The sequence below is a fragment of the Haemaphysalis longicornis genome, unplaced genomic scaffold (assembly GCF_048455015.1).
Source record: "Haemaphysalis longicornis isolate Haplotype H1 unplaced genomic scaffold, Haemaphysalis longicornis Haplotype H1 scaffold_8, whole genome shotgun sequence".
Lineage (NCBI taxonomy): Eukaryota > Metazoa > Arthropoda > Arachnida > Ixodida > Ixodidae > Haemaphysalis > Haemaphysalis longicornis.
The window spans coordinates 186,963,364-186,984,557 of NW_027526445.1; the positions used below are offsets into that span (position 1 = coordinate 186,963,364).

General features: G+C 45.7%; 1 protein-coding gene across 1 annotated transcript in view; it reads left to right on the forward strand.

Annotated features, from left to right (window-relative positions):
* The first annotated feature begins 12,731 nt into the window (after positions 1-12,731).
* The window catches only part of LOC144149556 (rac GTPase-activating protein 1-like), a 35,938-nt gene continuing 27,475 nt past the window's right edge, over positions 12,732-21,194 (forward strand). The window contains exons 1-6 of the mRNA XM_077681186.1: positions 12,732-12,892; positions 13,136-13,226; positions 16,678-16,822; positions 17,716-17,776; positions 17,876-17,988; positions 20,362-20,524. Coding sequence (XP_077537312.1) covers positions 13,142-13,226; positions 16,678-16,822; positions 17,716-17,776; positions 17,876-17,988; positions 20,362-20,524 — 567 coding nt within the window. The 5' untranslated portion in view covers positions 12,732-12,892; positions 13,136-13,141. The remainder of the gene's footprint in view (positions 12,893-13,135; positions 13,227-16,677; positions 16,823-17,715; positions 17,777-17,875; positions 17,989-20,361; positions 20,525-21,194) is intronic.

Genomic DNA, 21,194 nt, shown 5'->3' on the forward strand with positions numbered 1-21,194 from the left:
CGACTCATTCAAACTACGTCAAGAAGCTGCTGATACAACGCATTCACTACCACCAACTCCCCAAACACTAAACGTTAACGCAACACACCCACCCCCTATGCGACGCATTTACTCGAGTCCCCCTCGCGGGGAGATGGGACCGCCAAAAACAACGCGTTGTGGACTGCGCAGTAAGGTGCCGGCACGTGCCTCTTCTCATTTTAAATTCCTTTCAGCAAAGGGCTTTGATTATTCTGTATATGTAATGCTTAGCGCATGCAATTAAAGTTTGGCAGCGTCTCCTGCCACGCGCGTGGCAGCAGCCACGCCCCCCTGGCAACGGCTGCTGCCACGCGTGACGTCATAATGACGTCATAACATTAATAATTGTCATTATTTTGTGTAGTGTAGTCCGAAATACACATTTTTTTTTATTTGCAGTACAAAATAACGCACCATTGAACTGCTAAAACTTTTCTAAACAAACAATTTTTGTTCTTGCGGGAGCAGCCGGCGATGCTGCTGCTGCTGCCAGCTGCCGTATCGCGCACATGGAGTCGCGTATCCGAAAGCGTGACGAAGCTCCGATTTTCTCGGGCCGACAACGTAGATAAACCGGAGTTCATATTGTTAGAAGCACTATCTGAAAACGTGAGAAAGTTGCTTGTGATTATGTATTGCGTGGGGACCCAGCCAGCCTTTCCAGACCGCAGCAAAATAGCCGCTCTCGAGTAATGTTGACCTGTGGCCGCTTGGTTATGCTTGGTGTACGCCGATGGTACCTGCGTACAGTTTCAGCGTACGTGAGACGACATCGCACAGCCGACTGGCCTCGTTCGAACAAGCTACGTTCCACACAAGAAAAGACACCGTCCGAGCGTAATTCTGTGAACCTTCCGACGCATGTCGGCGCGGCGGCATCTGCTATCAACAGTTTGCACCACGGCAAGTCCAGAATGCTTAAATGGGCGACCTGAAATCGCGGTGTGTGTTCTCGAAATGAAGACAACTTAGCAGCGCCAAAAGATAATCAGAATGTACAGTGCCGAGGACGAAGGGTAGTGGCGGCAACCGTTTTTTACTAGGCACATGTGCGCATTACAATTACAGACAATTGCGCCGAGAATAGGAAAGGCAATCTTTGGTGTCCCCACACATGTACCACGTACGTACCACTACAGTAGATCTCCTCTTCTGAAATATTAGCAAGGAAAACTCGAAAATCGGGAAGTTCTTATTTTCTAGTGGGCGAAATTGTAGCTTAAAATTTGTTTTACACCCACGATACGTTTTATGAGCAGAAAAGTCTTGTGAGCATGCGCCACAAGGATCATAATTGCGTGATATTCAGCGCTTAAAAAGATTTCCTAGTAGAAACCAAATATTTCGTAGTAGGATACATGATTCTACAACAGTTTAGGACCTGCGACCTTCAAAAGGTAGACTAGCTAGACGCTTCATCTCATAGCCACTGCACTGGTATAACTTTCACGTCTCACTGTACCGTGGTGTACGCTATGTTGGCCAGACTTGACTGAGTCCCTCATGCAAAGGAAGTTAATTCAGGACACACACCCAGACGATAGGGTCAGAGAAGAGGCTGTAGAGACGGCAATAGGAAGGGTATACGCTTGGCCGGCCATCATGTCTAATACACCTACATGCACTCCAGCATATGAAAACCTATGCACAGGCTCAATAAGCAACGTCAAAGAGAATCTTAAGATGTGCCTGGAACGTGAAAGCATCTACGGATTGTTTGTGTAAACAGGTATAAGCAGCGAGCATGCTGCAAATGTAATTGATAGGCAAACGTCAAGGCTATCATGGGGCGAATTTAACAAAAAGAAATGGTGCAAAAGATCCCAATTTCAAACTACATTGATGTTATATGTGCATGCACTATAAACACAGTCATCAGTATGTTAACTGTACGTAAACACTCAAGTGATATGATCAAACGGAACTAGAGGCCCCACTGCAATCGCCCAGTTATGTTTCTTTGCAGTGGAATAGGTCGGTATCTGTTAATCGCACAAACAAGATTCTCTGATGGCATGGAGAAATAGCTGGAAAGTGGCTATGGAGCTCCAGCTGCTTTACACATTTTCTGTAATACCAGTTATTTGTTTGAAGTTTGCAATAAAATTGATCTCATTTGTTAGTCTTTTTAATTAATGAACAAAACTTTTCATGGCCACAAAACAGTGGTCGATAAACAAATGCTCACTTTCTTTGGTGGCTTGTAACAATTCACTAGAATTTCACATGGCCAACCCAAGGAATCCATGGCTCGTACACTGCAGGGTAGTGCTAGTCTCCAAAAACATTTGCCAGGACGACTGGAAACTAGTGCGGCCCACAGGCTCCATAGGTGGAAACCAGTAGCCCACCCACAGTGCCATAAAACAGCTAATGAATGGAGTGAGTCTCTGCTAAATATTAAGCAGGTTCAAAGGGTAGGTTCGCATTGATAGATTTTGTGCCATCGTTCACTGTGCGTAGATTAACTATTTAACGGGCACAATAGTCATTTTTGTTATTTCGGACAGTTGAAGGGTTGCCTAAATGTTCTTTAACAAAACAAAAAGTGAAAGCTCTCAGGGATTTTACAAACATTGTTTAGCCTCTCCAGCAATTGTCCCAGCCTGAAGGAACTCAGCTGATAGTTGGTGCCGACTGTCGTCCTCGCTTGCTAGCTCCCTGACCAAGCACATGAATGCAGTGACTATGAAAGATGGTGACCAAAGTGAGAAGAGAAGGTGGATCCCGTACAACAGCCCTTGATCATCTAAACACCAGAAAAAAGCGCCGATGACTCACAGGCCACGACTAGGGCGTTAAAATACCTTTTGACATACATTTACAGGGCATTTACAACCTTTTATCAAAAAAATCTTGATTACACACAGTCCCTCCATGGAAGGGGTTTGTTTTTGACAAGGTCGTTGAAATTTGTTATTAGTGACAACATAAACTCATCATTGGTCCCTTTCATTCAGCACACTTACGGGCTTAGTTTTAAAAACCCTGCTGTTTCTATTTCACGTATAAATGAACTGCTTATGCAATATTCTCTTATTTACCTATGTTCGAAGTAAACTGTGTTATACCGTAAAATGTGATGTGCCGAGTGCATGCAGGTGTAACATTCTTCAATGGGACATGCAGAACATGAAGCTCAGTGCTGATAAACTTAAATCAGGGAAAATAAAGCTTCCCATGTTGCTTCTTTATTTTTGTAACTATTCTCTCTACCAAATACCTTGGTGGTAAACTCAACTAAGCTCACCTTTTCCCTAGGCCTTTATAATTGTTTTGCTCTGCAATTATACATTCTCAGCTGGCGCATGCCTGCTGAATTCAGGCCCCAACCACGCTTTACTATTTCTCAATTGCAGCTGTATGAAATGTTGCTCTTTAGGTTTTGCCAATGATTTCCAACAGGCCATTTAATTGGTGTCAGAACCATTTTATACCTTTAATTGCTATTTATAGCAAACAGTATTATATCATTTTTCATAACACATTTTGTTGTAACCTCATTCAATGATTTTGTTACCCCGCCAGCCTGGTTCATAAATCTTTGCGTGAACATGCCCGTCTTGCAGCTAATCTGCATTAACAGACACCACACATTTTGGCTTTCCAGCGTAGCTTTGGTGTCCGCAAAAAGGAATCTTTTTCTTGGCTCCTCTGCAGCGCTTTGTAGAAAAAGATCACTTGCTGGTTTGGCTTTCTCGCAGGGCTCTAGTGTAGTGCAAGAGAGTATCGCTTGCTTATTCCTTTTTTGTTGAGGTTTTAATGCTGTGCATCTTCCAGAAGAACCCTGGCATTTTGTTTAGAAATGGAACTTCACAGCACAAACAGTGCAGAGAAAGTAGAGCTACTCACTTTTTGCATAGACACGGAAGTTTGGCAGATCACTTGTCATTGACAAGCAAGTGTTTGATTTCTGGCTTAAGGTGCAACGCTGGGATAGTTTACTAGCTGGGGGGAAAAAACACAGCACTGATAAACGGTACTGAAGTACTAGGAAAGGTGCCGTGATCAACATGGTTTCCATGTGTTGGCAGCTTTTTGGTCCAGTGTTTTTCATGAATATTTGCCAGGGGGCCTTAACATGGCCTGCTTTGGTGTAACAAAAATGTCAACAGTGAAGCACTTATCAATGCTCACATGCTGCTCATTGATACCAGAGCAAAAGTACGTTCAGCAGTCATTTTATTGTTAAAGCCACCCGTGATCCATACACCTTCCAGCTGTACTGCAACTTTCACAAACACCGACAGACATTCACATCTACGCACGTGGCCTTGGCTCCAGTTCTTGCACAAGGAATTAAGTACTCTTGGGAGTGGGCAATGTCACGCTCGACACCAACCATTACCCCGAAGTTGTACTTGATGAACTATTTTTTACGCCTGTTGGCTTAAAGGATTGTTTAGGTGCCCGTTTTGTGGAAGAAAAAGAAACAGCTAATGGGCACACAACACACAACCCGTGAATGTGTTTTCTAGCAGCTGGCTTCTGACGAGACTTGCATCATTGTTGGGACATTTTATAAAACCCCTTACCACTAAGTAAATTCACTTGAGCAATTTTCCAAAACAGTTTACACAGTGCGGAGTTAAAAAGCAATAGAATGTGAAACGTCCCCTCACAATTGGAAACTCTTCCTGTTCACTACCCCAAAGGCTTTGACAGTAGACGCTTAAGCACGCTTCACCAGTTGCGAATACAAACATTAGTGTCAAGCTGAACTCCGCAGAGTGCTTGGGATGGGCATATAGATGTCACAGCCACTTGGAATTTGTGCAAAGACTGCAAGCCTCCGAGATAAGCTCTCATCATCATTAGCCCATCCTGCTGAGAGTGAATGAAAGTATTGTGCCTGGTTATGTTCAATTCCAACCAAGCCAAACACAAGAGTAAAGAAGGAACGAGCCTATCAAAATACATACTCAAAGCAGATGCAGGAGGAAGTTCTGTTGCCTAACCAGGTTAGAGGAGGCGAAAGGTACTGGAGCGAAGGAAAGGGAAATAAGAGCCAAGCAGTAATTTTAAGCCTTGCCTATCATTTCATTAAGACTTCCTAAGTTGAAAGCACAATGGTACTAAGCAACAAATCTGAGCATAGATGAACAATAATTGAATTGTCACTTGTTAAACCTTATGCACACCAGACTTTTAAAGGACTATTAGCAGAAGTTCCAAACTTGGCTCACACGGCGATCTTATCGGCTGCACTTCTCCCATGCTTGCACAGTTGGAGCTTGAGCCTCCTTGCACAAGAAGCCAGCCAGTCAGCGAATGGTTTCAGTGGTATCTTGAATAGATATATCTTTGGACGGGCAGTTGGGCTCCACCCACGGAAGTGCAACTGCGCTCCCTGCACGGATTCTGCAGCGCTACGTGCACAGATCGTTTCTGTGGAATAGTCAGGATACATTTCTCGGCGACAGTACTACTGCCCCGGGGGAAAAATTGCAGAAGCTACATGCGAGATCGGATTGCGTTCGATGATGCCGTGCGCTACCTGACGACACTCGATTCGTGCACACGCTGACACTACGTCGCTCGCTACGGCGCGACGCGATGGAAAATACTGATCCCTACGTTTTATAATTGAGCCACCACTCCAGAATCAGAACACAAGGCTTGGCATGGAAGAAGCGAGGCACAAGTAGACAACAAATGCAGGCGCGTAAAGCAAATAGCACGCGAACTGCAAAACAACGTGAAGCTTACAAAATATTAAACGACCACAGTACAGTTCTAGGAGCATGTAAAAAGCGGGGCGAAGCAGCGTGCAGAAAACAATGCGTTAGGCTTACCAAGACGTGCAACAGCAAGTTCACAAAAAATACCCAATCTAAATAATTACAAGCACACCTCCCAACAAGAAAAAAGCGCCGCGAGGCAGCCGCTGTACAGGGAGATAAGGACGTAACGATGCGTCAGGCCTGCCATTCGAACCACGGGCGGAGAACATCGGGACACAAGACGCGAACACCCGGCTGCCGTCGTCAACACAAAAAAGTGGCATGATTTAATGACGTTTGTTTTGTGACGTCACAGGAAGTCACGTGATTACTTTAGCTTGACGTCACTTCTGCGTGGCAGCAGCTGTTGCCAGGGGGGCGCAGCTCGTGCCACGCGCGTGGCAGGAGACTTAACCTAAGTCTCCTGCCACGCGCGTGGCACGAGCTACGCCCCCCTGGCAACAGCTGCTGCCACGCAGAAGTGACGTCAAGCTAAAATAATCACGTGACTTCCTGTGACGTCACAAAACGTCATGTTTACGTTATTTGTTCATGCCGCTTTCTTGCGACGACGGCAGCCGGGTGTTTACGTCTTGTGTCCCGATGTTCTCCGCCCGTGGTTCGAATGGCAGGCCTGACGCATCGTTACTTCCCTATCTCCCTGTACAGCGGCTGCTTCGCGGCGCGTTTTTCTTGTTGGGAGATGTGCTTGTAATTATTTAGATTGGGTATTTTTTGAACTTGCTGTTGCACGTCTTGGTAAGCCTAACGAATTGTTTTCTGCACGCTGCTTCGCCCCGCTTTTTACATGCTGCTAGAACTGTCGTGTTGTCGTTTAATATTTTGTAAGCTTCACGTTGTCTTGCAGTTCGTGTGCTATCGGCTTTACGCGCCTGCATTCGTTGTCTACTTGTGCCTCGCTTCTTCCATGCCAAGCCTTGTGTGCTATTCTCACTATTTTCCATCGCGTCGCGCTGTGGCTAACGAGGTAGCTGTCTTTGATGACATGCCAACGCTAGCGACGTAGTGTCAGCGTGTGCACGAATCGAGTGTCGTCAGGTAGCGCACGGAACCATCGAACGCAATCCGACCTCGCATGTAGCTTCTGCAATTTTTCCCCCGGGGCAGTAGTACTATCGCCGAGAAATGTATCCAGCTGACTATTCTGCAGAAACGATCTGTGCACGCGGCGGTGCAGAATCCGTGCAGGGAGCGCAGCTTCACTTCCGTGGGGGGAGCCCAACTGCCCGTCCAAAGATATCTACTCAAGATACCACTGAAACCATTCGCTGACTGGCTGGCTTCTTGTGCAAGGAGGCTCAAGCTCCAACTGTGAAAGCATGGGAGAAGTGCAGCCGATAAGATCGCCGTGTGAGCCAAGTTTGGAACTTCTGCTAATAGTCCTTTAAAAGTATGGTGTGCATAAGGTTAACAAGTGACAGTTCAGTTATTGTTCATCTATGCTCAGATTTGTTGCTTAGAGTACCATTGTGCTTTCAACTTAGGAAGTCTTAATGAAATGATAGGCAAGGCTTAAAATTACTGCTTGGCTTTTATTTTCCTTCCCTTCGCTCCAGTACCTTTCGCCTACTCTAACCTGGTTAGGCAACAGAACTTCCTCCTGCATCTGCTTTGAGTATGTATTTTGATAGGCTCGTTCCTTCTTTACTCTTGTGTTTGGCTTGGTTGGAATTGAACATAACCAGCCACAATACTTTCATTCACTCTCAGCAGGATGGGCTAATGATGATGAGAGCTTATCTCGGAGGCTTGCAGTCTATGCACAAATTCCAAGTGGCTGTGACATCTATATGCCCATCCCAAGCACTCTGCGGAGTTCATCTTGACACTAATGCTTGTATTCACAACTGGTGAAGCGTGCTTAAGCGTCTACTGTCCAAGCCTTTGGGGTAGTGGACAGGAAGAGTTTCCAATTGTGAGGGGACGTTTCACATTCTATTGCTTTTTAACTCCGCACTGTGTAAACTGTTTTGGAAAATTGCTCAAGTGAATTTACTTAGTGCTAAGGGGCATTATAAAATGGCCCACATTTCGTTCACAACGATGCAAGTCTCGTCAGAAGCCAGCTGCTAGAAAACACATTCACAGGTTGTGTGTTGTGTGCCCATTAGCTGTTTCTTTTTCTTCCATAAAACGGGCACTTAAACAACCCTTTAAGCCAACAGGCTTAAAAAATAGTTTATCAAGTACAACTTCGGGGTAAAGGTTGGTGTCGAGCGTGGCATTTCCCACTCCCGAGAGTACTTCTTAAAGGCCAACTGCACTCAAAATTTTGACCTCTTGAAAACCCTATTTTCTCATAGTCTGCTTAAAAAGGAACCAACAGGCCAAACACAACAGCTGAAATACGCGCGTGGGCGCCGCACACGGCCAGCAAAAATCGGCGATTTTGAAACCGAAACCGAGGAGAGCGTGGCCACTGCAGTGACGTTGCAGCCGTCCAGCGAGCGGCCGGACGGTCACCAGCTCGGGCGAATGTCTGCGCGCAAGCTCCACGCGCGCATGGAGCAGCGAATGGGTGAAGCGGGCGCAGCAGAGCTCGACCGGTTCTCCAGCTTCGTGGCTGGCCGGAGGAAGAATCCCCTGTCGGCTGGAACGTCACAGGCGCGTCGTGGCTGTTTACCCGATCCGCCGGCAGGTGCAGCGTGCTCTGCGGCGGAGCTTTTTTAAACGCTTCTAACTGATTAACGAGGCGTTTCACGGGGCTACCACTTGTTTCCCAGCTGATTTGGGGGTACTTAGTACGCATTAAAAATAAAATTGGTCGAGGTGAAATTTGAGTGCAGTTGGCCTTTAATACCTTGTGCAAGAACTGGAGCCAAGGCCACGTGCGTAGGTGTGAATGTCTGTCGGTGTTTGTGAAAGTTGCAGTACAGCTGGAAGGTGTATGGATCATGGGTGGCTTTAACAATAAAATGACTGCTGAACGTACTTTTGCTCTGGTATCAATGAGCAGCATGTGAGCATTGATAAGTGCTTCACTGTTGACATTTTTGTTACACAAAAGCAGGCCATGTTAAGGCCCCCTGGCAAATATTCATGAAAAACACTGGACCAAAAAGCTGCCAACACATAGAAACCATGTTGGTCACGGCACCTTTCCAGTACTTCAGTACCGTTTATCACCGCTGTGTTTTTCCCCCCCAACTAGTAAACTATCCCAGCGTTGCACCTTAAGCCAGAAATCAAACGCTTGTCAATGACAAGTGATCAGCCAAACTTCCATGTCTATGCAAAAAGTGAGTAGCTCTACTTTCTGTGCACTGTTTGTGCTGTGAAGCGCCATTTCTAAACAAAATGCCAGGGTTCTTCTGGAAGATGCAGCATTAAAACCTCAACAAAAAAGGAATAAGCAAGCGATACTCTCTTGCACTACACTAGAGTCCTGCGGGAAAGCCAAACCAGCAAGTGATCTTTTTCTACAAAGCGGTGCAGACGAGCCAAGAAAAAGATTCCTTTTTGCGGACACCAAAGCTACGCTGGAAAGCCAAAATGTGTGGTGTCTGTTACTGCAGATTAGCTGCAAGATGGGCATGTTCATGCAAAGATTTATGAACCAGGCTGGCGGGGTAACAAAATCATTGAATGAGGTTACAACAAAATGTGTTATGAAAAATGATATAATACTGTTTGCTATAAATAGCAATTAAAGGTATAAAATAGTTTTGACACTAGTGAAGTGGCCTGTTGGAAATCATTGGCAAAACCTAAAGAGCAACATTTCATACAGCTGCAAATGTGAAATAGTAAAGCGTGGTTGGGGCCTGAATTCAGCAGGCATGCACCAGCTGAGAATGTATAATTGCAGAGCAAAACAATGATAAAGGCCTAGGGAAAAGGTGAGCTTAGTTGAGTTACCACCAAGGTATTTGGTAGAGAGAATAGTTACAAAAATAAAGAAGCAACATGGGAAGCTTTATTTTCCCTGATTTAAGTTTATCAGCACTGAGCTTCATGTTCTGCATGTCCCATTGAAGAATGTCACACCTGCATGCACTCGGCACATCACATTTTATGGTATAACACAGTTTACTTCGAACATAGGTAAATACGAGAATATTGCATAAGCAGTTCATTTATATGTGAAATAGAAACAGCAGGGTTTTTAAAACGAAGCCCGTAAGTGTGCTGAATGAAAGGGACCAATGATGAGTTTATGTTGTTACTAATAACAAATTTCAACGACCTTGTCTGAAACAAACCTTTCTATGGAGGGACTGTGTGTAATCATAAGATTTTTTTTTATAAAAGGTTGTAAATGCCCTGTAAATGTATGCCAAAAGGTATTTTAACGTCCTAGTCGTGGCCTGTGAGTCATCGGCGTTTTTTCCTGGTGTTTAGATGATCAAGGGCTGTTGTACGGGATCCGCCTTCTCTTCTCACTTTGGTCACCATCTTTCTTAGTCACTGCATTCATGTGCTTGGTCAGGGAGCTAGCAAGCGAGGACGACAGTCGGCACCAACTATCAGCCGAGTTCCTTCAGGCTGGGACAATTGCTGGAGAAGCTAAACAATGTTCTTAAAATCCCTAACTGAAAGCTTTCACTTTTTGTTTTGTTAAAGAACATTTAGGCAACCCTTCAAGAACTGTCCGAAATAACAAAAATGACTATTCTGCCCGTTAAATAGTTAACCTACGCACAGTGAACGATGGCATAAAATCTATCAATGCGAACCTACCCTTTGAACCTGCCTAATATTTAGCAGAGACTCGCTCCATTCATTAGCTGTTTTATGGCACTGTGTGGGTGGGCTACTGGTTTCCACCTATGGAGCGTGTGGGCCGCGCTAGTTTCCAGTCTTCCTGTCAGTGTACGAGCCATGTATTCCTTGGGTTGGCCATGTGAAATTCTAGTGAATCGTTACAAGCCACCAAAGAAAGTGAGCATTTGTTTATCGACCACTGTTTTGTGGCCACGAAAAGTTTTGTTCATTAAAAGGACTAACAAATGACATCAATTTTATTGCAAACTTCAAACAAATAACAGTATTACAGAAAATGTGTAAAGCAGCTGGAGCTCCATAGCCACTTTCCAGCTATTTCTCCATGCCATCAGAGAATCTTGTTTGTGCGACTAACAGATACCGACCTATTCTACTGCAAAGAAACATAACTGGGCGATTGTAGTGGGGCCTCTAGTTCCGTTTGATCATATCACTTGAGTGTTAACGTACAGTTAACATACTGATGACTGTGTTTATAGTGCATGCACATATAACATCAGTGTAGTTTGAAATTGGGATCTTTTTCACCATTTATTTTTGTTAAATTCACCCCATGACAGCCTTGACGTTTGCCTATCAATTACATTTGCAGCATGCTCGCTGCTTATACCTGTCTACACAAACAATCCGTAGATGCTTTCACGTTCCAGGCACATCTTAAGATTAGATTCTCTTTGACGTTGCTCATTGAGCCTGTGCAGAACCCATAGGTTTTCATATGCTGGAGTGCATGTAGGTGTATTAGACATGATGGCCGGCCAAGCGTACACCCTTCCTATTACCGTCTGTACAGCCTCTTCTCTGACCCTATTGTCTGGGTGTCCTGAATTAACTTCCTTTGCATGAGGGACTCAGTCAAGTCTGGCCAACATAGCGTACACCACGGTACAGTGAGACGTGAAAGTTATACCAGTGCAGTGGCTATGCGATGAAGCGTCTAGCTAGTCTACCTTTTGAAGGTCGCAGGTCCTAAACTGTCGTAGAATCATGTATTCTACTACGAAATCTTTGGTTTCTACTAGGAAATCTTTTTAAGCGCTGAATATCACGCAATTATGATTCTTGTGGCGCATGCTCGCAAGACTTTTCTGCTCATAAAACGTATCGTGGGTGTAAAACAAATTTTAAGCTACAATTTCGCCCACTAGAAAATAAGAACTTCCCGACTTTCGGAAGTTTTCCTTGCGAATATATATTACCACGTATGTACCACTGTAGTGGTACATACGTGGTACATGTGTGGGGACACCAAAGATTACCTTTCCTATTCTTGGCGCAATTGTCTGTAATTGTAATGCGCACATGTGCCTAGTAAAAAACAGTTGCCGCCACTACCCTTCATCCTCGGCACTGTACATTCCGATTATCTTTTGGCGCTGCCAAGTTGTCTTCACTTCGAGAACACACACCGCGATTTCAGGTCGTGGTGCAAACTTGCCGTGGTGCAAACTGTTGATAGCAGATGCCGCCGCGCCGACATGCGTCGGAAGGTTCACAGAATTACGCTCGGACGGTGACTTTTCTTGTGTGGAACGTAGCTTGTTCGAACGGGGCCAGTCGGCTGTGCGACGTCGTCTCACGTACGCTGAAACTGTACGCAGGTACCATCGGCGTACACCAAGCATAACCAAGCGGTCACGGGTCAACATTACTCGAGAGCGGCTATTTTGCTGCGGTCTGGAAAGGCTGGCTGGGTCCCCACGCAATACATAATCGCAAGCAACTTTCTCACGTTTTCAGATAGTGCTTCTAACAATATGAACTTCGGTTTATCTACGTTGTCGGCCCGAGAAAATCGGAGCTTCGTCACGCTTTCGGATACGCGACTCCATGTACGCGATACGGCAGCTGGCAGCAGCAGCAGCATCGCCGGCTGCTCCCGCAAGAACAAAAATTGTTTGTTTAGAAAAGTTTTAGCAGTTCAATGGTGCGTTATTTTGTACCACAAATAAAAAAAATGTGTATTTCGGACTACACTACACAAAATATTAACAATTATTAATGTTATGACGTCATTATGACGTCACGCGTGGCAGCAGCCGTTGCCAGGGGGGCGTGGCTGGTGCCACGCGCGTGGCAGAAGACGCTGCCGGAGACTTAACCTTTATAAAATAAACGAACATATTTAAGTGAAGTTTAAGGGCAGATTAAACCTATGAATTTGCAAAATTTAAATAAAATACTGGATTAAGTTGAGGTTTTGAGGGTGCGTGTCACGTGCCTTGAGTTTTCTCGCTGTTTCTCGTTTTGCCGTGTCCGGCGGATTCGTTCAAATTATTTTGTAACCGATGTAACGCCTCCTTGTCATAGTGACGCTTTGCATGACTTGACGCGATTCCCTTTTGTGTGACACGGCTGTTCTGCATTGACAAACGCTACGGTCTTGAGAGAGACAGCATTAGGTAAGCACGAAGTATTCTAATCTTTGTGGTATGTCGCCGAAAAGGCAACTGCCCGGCACCCTTCTGACCAGCGCATAGCTGTGTGCCTGTTGCTCTTTTTTGAAGTTATGGCCATTTTGCCTAACGTAAACTGTATATTGCGTGTGCGCGAAAACTTCACGCACTAGAAAGCTTATTGCGTTTACGAAGCCAAATGTAACGGCGTTTAACTCTGTGGTATCGTGTTTACTTTTTCTTTCGTAGGGCGCCATGGCAGCAACGGCCTCGAAGCTCTCCTTGGTCGCCCAATTCGATGATTTCTGCCGGATGCTCACGGACGACACCACGAATGAAGGTTTGGCACGCTTCCTGATTAGTGTTTAGCTTCGATATTGTCGGAACAATTCTATTTCAAACATTTACGGGGTCGTTTTCTATTCGGGTGGGGAACGGCGAGCAGAGCCCTTGGTGAGAGAAAGCAGGGAGGGCGGCCAAGCGCACAATACAGGAAGATCAGCGAGCTTTTACCGCGTTAGCGTACGGAGCTCACACCGCCGGGTTTTGGTTCGTACGGTCGAGTCCTAAAACGAACATCATGAAGATGCAGAGTAGAACGCACCAGCAATGTGTGTCGGCCAATGGTTTACCCCTGTATTTTTTGTTTCTTGCTTGCGCCGCGTAGGGGGACGTAGGTAGGGCTGGACAGTGTCGTAATACTAGGATATCGCGAGAGTACCTTAGAGGTACTTCTGAGCTTCGGTATTTCTGCTTCGAGATACATTTGAAAAATGTGTTTGTATCTCATTAATGAAATGCTTTTGTGGTGTACTGAATATATCGGGATACTCTTGCAAGTATGGGCATCTCGTCACATTTATTTTGCATGGAACAAAGGACACACACTTTTTCTTAAGTAGGAGTCTTATTTACGCTGACATCGCTGTAGCTGCCATGTTGGACAGCTGTGGGCATGGTGAAAGGCTGTGAACAGATCTGGTGCTCTTAACTTGAGCATCAGTGCTGACGTCGTGTGCAAGCTATGTGTGCCCTCTCATTTTTGCAGAACCTGGCTCCCTTCCTTTGGCCACCAGTTTTAGGTCAACCAGGCATCGATGAGGCAGCCGCATAGGTCTATGTCACTGAAAAAGTAACGTGTAGCTTCGTACGGTCACAAAAAGAAGTGGGGTGATTTGCTTAAGGGTGCACAGATGGGGCACATGTTTCCGGACAGGTTTGGCAAAACAGTGGAAATCGATGGGTTTGCGCTCAAGCCTTCGTGTATGGTACGCCCGGGCATAGGCAAGGGTAATTGGGTTCCCTTGAACTGCGTATTTGACAGGAATTGGTGAGTTAGACGTGTACAAAAATGTTCCAACACCACTTATTACGTGTTGTTGGCTAGGTGAGGCAACTTGGAAAGAAAGTATTTCAAGTGATATCAAGTTGGCAAGGCTAACGCAATGCCCCGTGTGGGCATTGGTCCCAAGAAAGAATGAACGGTGATGCACCGGTACATTTTTCACCGGGTGTCCCCTCTTGCTTGGATTTTCCCGTTGCGGTCAAAGCCACAGCAGATGCTGCAATCTGGCACCCGAGTTTGTGGAAACCATTTCCTTGTGTCTCGTATCAGCCTGCTTGGTGACATTTTCTGCGTGCTGCTGAGCGTGGGAAGAATTTTTCTTGTTGTGTCGTCCTGCTAGCAAAACAAGAAGTGGGTGTCCAGCCCAAAGGCAAATATTTTGAGATATGCAAAAGTAACTTTACATCATCAATGTTGTTGCAAAGTCAGGAAACATTCAAGGTTTCTGTATTATAGAGAAGTTTGTCTCACAATAATGTAATTTCCCTATGTGCCAAGTTAAATTGTGCATTTCTCTTGATTCAATTGTACCAGTGATTCAGTTTCGTGACATGTATCTGAATTCAAATACGATGCTTGCGTAAAAATGTATTTTCAGAGCACGAAGTGGCTGAAACGAAAAAAAGTACTTTAGTGTTTGTAGTCATATCATTCATCTCTATTTTGAAGTTCTTTTTGGGTACGCAGAAGTGTCTGTATTTTAGGCATCAACATGAGTAATGAAACATTCATATTCCTGGATTCTTTTTGAACTGTATGCCCATCTCTGGATGTGGGTATGTGGCAGCTTGACGCTAGGCCAAACATGAATGCTTGAGGTCCGATGGTGCCAATTGGCACCTACAGCTTGAAGTGCTATGAGTTTGACATTGCTTGGCTTGTCGTTAGGCCTAGTGTTAGCCTAATTAGGGCCACAGCGCATAACCACGGTGTGTATGCTCTACGCTTACATCGGCTTTTTTGTTTCTTGCGAGCCCCAAAGCTTGCCTAATGTCACCCACAGAGCGGTTAGGGAAGTCTCATTGTTACAGCAGTACACGACGCTAACGTGTCCAACCACCTGCATAGCATAGGCTGGCTCCTTATATTTTTCTTAAGGGGGGACACTGGTCTTAAAACAATTTCTTTTAATTTTCAAGCAATCTTTGTGAAACTTGTCAGTCTTGCTGCTTTTCTCCCACCGATTTCAGATATGCCATTATTTTCTCAGTAGGTCAATTAGTTCCCAAGATAATTAGCAGTAATTAGCCATTTTTAGTCAAGCAATAGACAAAACAGTGTTGGCCATAAAACTGTAATCTTTATATTTTCCAATACTATGAACCCTGGTGAGTGCAATAACCGAAGCAGTTCTTCGATCCATCGCTTGGAACTAATTTTACAGCTCATTAAACTTTGGTGTTTGAAATGGGCACTCAAAATGGCTCCTTGCCACTGGTGCTACCAAAGTTTAATGAGCTGTAAAATTAGTTCCAAGCGATGGATCGAAGAACTGCTTCGATTATTGCACTCACCAGGGTTCATAGTATTGGAAAATATAAAGATTACAGTTTTATGGCCAACACTGTTTTGTCTATTGCTTGACTAAAAATGGCTAATTACTGCTAATTATCTTGGGAACTAATTGACCTACTGAGAAAATAATGGCATATCTGAAATCGGTGGGAGAAAAGCAGCAAGACTGACAAGTTTCACAAAGTTTACTAGAAAATTAGAAGAGGCTGTTTTAAGACCAGTGTCCCCCCTTAATGCCTTTTGACTAGCGCTGGTGGCAGAGCGGTGTCTTGCAGCTATCCTAGACTTCATTGGCCACAAGTGGATTAACAGGCATGCCTGAGATTACTTCGGAATAGGCTGGGAGGGTCTTGACAACTGACACTAGGCTACAGGGGGTTCAGCAATGCATTTTTCACAGAGCTGGCATGCTTTGCAGGCCTTATCCCACAGGAGTATGCTCCTCACTGCACTGAAGGCGCCGTTCGGCCATGTGTCCCTAGAAGGAAACCTAGGAGCAGTGGGCACAGAATGTATCGGGCTTGCTGGCAAAAGTGCTATTGTTGGCTCTCCCAAGTAATCGTGAATAATGGTGCCTAAAGTCTCTGGCAATTTTCTTTCTTTAGTGTAAACTGGGCACTGAGCTCAGTACTGGACACGTGGCTCAACCTTTCGTAGGGCCATATGGGTCAGCTGTTTGCGCTCTTTTTTGGTAGCAGACAGGACTGTCAGTAGAAGTAACATCACCAGCTGTGAAGGGATACTGGCAAACTCCACTCAAGCATCATTGCAGTCTTCATCTGTGCTGCTCAGTGCAAATTAGATTTCGTTGGGTACTGAAAAAAAAAATGGCCAGCTGTGCCTATTTCTGCTCCAGTGGGGTAGCGCTGTTTTCTCTGCTTGAAGTGTGTTCCCCGTGAGGCTGTTGATGGAAATTGTTTTTCCCTTGCAGAGCTGTTCTTGGACTTTGTGCACAACCAGGAGGATTGTCGCAAGCGCTGGCACGCTCTCGACCTTGAGAATGTGGAGCTTAGGAAGCAGGTCACGGCCCTGACTGACGCCAACCTGGAGCTGGAGAGGAAGCTGGCCTACACAAAGTTAGCATCCCCTTGGCGAGGTCACTCGCTCCTCAAGCAGTGTACAAAGCCCACAGTCTGTTCAGGACCTGCCGTATTTACTCGAATCCTAGACCCCCGAAATTCAGAAGGTCAGAAAGTGAAACTTACCTTGAATGTAAGCCGAATGAAAAAAGGCCCTGGACTGTGACTAGAACATGCACTTTATTTTTAGAGCGCCATCTATTGAAGTTTGTTTGAAGTAAACAAAATACTTCAGTGTAGCTTTACTGCGGTAGTGCGGAAGCTCTTGGTTTAGCGTGTACGAGCGTAGTTCGTCTTCAGTGGGAGCGGTACAAACCATGTAGATGAGCTCAGCTTGTCTATGGTAGGGAAAGGGTTAACGGTGAGCAAAACGTTTGGGGTTTTGCAATGACATGGGGTGATCATGGTCCTTCGATGGAAGCAGCATTGCTTCATTGTGCGGCTGTGAAGTTGAAAAAGCAGATGATTCGTTGTCTTATATTTTTTTTTTTAGGTTGACAAACACAGTTACTGTCTGATGTCTGTGTGGCAGTACACGAAAGAAAACCTTGCTGTGGTGTTCCAGGGAAATGTGTGCATAGAGATAATTTTTAGAGAAGCCACTGTACCTCTTGGGCACATGTGGTCCTCTGCTTTTGTTAGGCAATTCATTTGTCTTTGGACAGCTAGCTTGTTGCTGCTGCAGGAGTGGTTTAAGGAAAAGGTGATAAAAAAATCCAAATAAAGCACACAGATGTTAATTGTTGCTGACAGAAAAAAAGAAATTTATTACCCTCACTGAAGTGGCTGGTTTCTAGTAGCTGAAATATGGCTGCACATGTATTGGTGTTCAGCTTTGGTAAAGAAGCACCATTCAGAAATGATCCTCCTGTCTTCTCTTTTCTTTTTAGAGATGTTTTACAGAAAGAGCTCATTCGGAGGGAGAAGTGCGAACAAGAGAAGCTCTCGAAGGTGAGTTGCCAAAAAAAAAAAAAAGCAAAAAACGGACGCGCAGACACACGTGCTGTGGCAACGCTCAGTTCTCCTGCTTATCCTCTCTGACCTTTTCAGGAACGCCAGCTTGAGTTGATCCGACAGTTCATCATGAACGACACTGAGCTTCGAGAGGAGACCCTGACTTTCCTCAAGCAGGTTGACGATGGGCAGCACAGCGAGGTCAAAAAGTGAGTGAGGGAAATCCTCGGAAAAGTGCAATTGTTCGGGCTGTGTGTGTGGGGGGGCTCCTTCATTTGGCTGCAGAGCTTGGTTAACCCTTTCTACATTACACCTTCTTTAAGGGGACAACTAACCGCTTTTTGCGGAGTGCGTGTTCTTCAGCTCATATGAAAGCCAGCGTTTTATACAGGGGGGCGACAAGGAATATCTAAATAAATTAGAGGAAGTAGTTTTAATTTGGCACTAAGCTTTCTAAAGTCTTAAAGGTAGTGTCATGCAGTGTCTAAACCATTTGTATGCAAAGAGCTCGGTTGGTTTCAAAGCGTGATTCAGAAACCACCTAAAGGAATAGGAAAGACTACACTTTATTACCGTTTGAGCTGGGGACAAGTTTTTAAAGACCCTTTTTTATCTCGAGTTGCAGTCAAAAATATATTGCTGCGCGGCTCACACGTTTTGGCAGCATACTTACGGCTGGTAAATCTAAAAATTCCGCTTTCAAATGTTCTAGGTCCCCATCAGGAAAGCGGTTTTGGTTCAACCCTTTCATTTAGGATAGAGAGCATATACTTTATAAAAATTGGTTAGATGTACCCTAAAGGGACCCTGCAACACTCTGTGCAGTGCAAGTAAACCTGCGTCACGTTTAGATTACACTGCCAAGAATACCTGAGCCAAATATTACATGTGCACGTGAAGCGGTAAGCGCGCAAATCGCTGTGAAAGACGCGGAAAAACCAACCGCGCTCTCTTCAGTTCTCCTCATTATGCATGCCGGGCATGGCCTAAACGGCATCATTTGGGCCATGGCTGTCGCTAGTCAACTTTGCGGCTTATTTCTTGCATTTCCTGTGACGATCCGCCGTCGTCTGTGCTGTGTACCAACCTCATCTATGCCTGGACCTGTATGCATAGTTTTGGTGTTTCTTTTGTGTTTTGAGTGCGCGCAGATTTGAGGGACGAACTCAATACTTCCCTTTCAACGAGACCACTCGACAACAAGCGTTTATTGCTTCAAAAACGCCCTACCAGCCTGAGCGCGCGCTTGAAAGCAGGCAGCCATGCCTGATTTTTTGTGCCACCAGACCGGAAATAGACCACTCCATGTTGCGGAGAAAAGGAGAGAACTCCCCAACATGTGCTATATCTAAGACTGCCAAAGAGAATGCCGTGAGCCGTCCCCCTCTCCGGGAGAGAGCACGCAGCTCTCGTCGCGTTGTTCGCGGTCGAGTTGAGAGGGAACTGTGACACACTTGTGTCACACTTGCGGTCGAGTTGAGAGGGAACTGGGAAGTGTGTCACACTTGTGTCACACTTAAAAGTGGATCTCGTGCACCTGGGAGCACTACCACATGGAACGTGGCAAGTGTTGAAAAGTGATGTGGGTGCATTCAAAGCATGCATGGGAATGTACAGCTTGGTCTTTGCGGTGTCTCTGGGAAGCATTCGTGGTATATTTGAAATTTGTGAATACTGTTGCTGCTTTTAGCAGAGCGAGGCATTAACAGGTGGTACTAAGCTTGCTAGTTATTTATTTGGGAAAATTTGGTGGAGTTACTAGTACTGTGTATTTTAAAAATTATGGCATAGTGGTGGGTGATTCTGACCAGATTGAATGGCCCAACCAGTTTACTATTCTGTCGCAGCGGTTAAAAGTAGGGGCAAGACACACCTGCCTGCTGCCGTGCCATGCACCCAGGTTGGGCTGCCTGTTTATTGCCCCGCCTGCGTTTGGAAGCCATGATTAGCATCACTCTTGGTGCGTGCTTGTGGGAAGAAGCAAATGATGAAAGGCAAGGTGCTGCCATGTAGCAGCGTCTTCCCTTTTAGACGGAGGCTGTATAAGCAATCAATGCAGGATGTGGGGTGGGAAGAAACGGATGGTCCTGGCTACACAAGGGTGACAGATTGGGCAGTGCACAAAGGCATTGTTGAGGGACTAGGGTTCCGTGAGGAGGCAGGTGGGTTGGCTGGGATGAAAGTGAGCCTCAAGTGGTCTGTCTATTAAAACAACTGTGTCACGGCCTCAAATGCGAATGGTCAATGTCTTGTTGCACTGTGAAATAATGGCACGAAGGCTGGGGGTTGGAATGGATGCGGGCCACTGCCGACGTGAATGCAATTATTTGCTGTTTGCATTGATGGCTGTAATGCTGTCTTTTCTGTTAGGTGCCTCAAGTTCACTTTCGTCAATGCCAGTATGCTGGCACCCTTATGGGACTTTCTCCATTCCTTCTCCACCAGGCAGGCCTGTTGAACGTAATTAGAACAAAAGGTGTCTGGACTAAGCGAGATTGGGTGCGTGCCGCAGGACGTTAGGGGAAAAGGGGGGCCACGTGCAGGTCTGTTCATTGCCCGCGTGCCGAACCCTGTCCTTCCAGGCTGCACACCATTGAGGAGTCCGTGGGCTCGGTGCTGTCGCCCTCTGATGTGAGCGATGAGGACGAGTACCGTCGCCGCAGGAGCTCCCGGTCCCGTGGCAAGCGTCGCTCAAGCAGGGGACACCCGGCAGAGCCCACTTCGCCACACCGGAAGAAGTGCAAGGTGGGGGAGACGCGGCTGCTGCATTGCAGTCCATTTCTTTTTGCTAGTGTTGTCTGTGCAGTGGGGACACGCACGCGTTTGTGGCAGAGTGCTTTTTCTGTTTATTGCGAAAACCATGGAGGCAAGACAGCTGAGGTGAGGCGTCTGGCCATCCGGCACATTCTGAGAGGTGCGGCGGAAGTCTCGCTACTTATCACACCTTTAGGAGCTCTGCAGCAAAGGCGGCGAAAGGCCAGCCGTCTGAGGCTTCCTGTCACGATGTGGCCCAACTTGGTACCCAGAGGTCATAAAGTGCGTACGAGGCGAATGTGCACGAAACACCGAAATGAGAGACCTCCTAAGATGGCATTTCTGGCTTCACAGAAAGCCTGGTCAGGACAGATTGGACACACAGAAACAAAATATTTTATTCACGAGGACTGCAAGACAATGAAACAAGACAAGTAACTGAACACCAAGCCAAAATGTTCGCAAGAAGTTCGCAGAATATAGTCAGATTTAGTGCACTCCCTGTATCAGGGTGTCTAGCGACCGGGAAAACAGGGAAAGTCAGGAAATTTTGAGCCACCGGGAAAAGTCAGAAAATTAACAGGAAATTTTTCAATAAAGTAGTATCAGTCAGGGAAAATTACTTCGGGGCCTGCCCACACAGTTTTAGAATAGGGGAAAC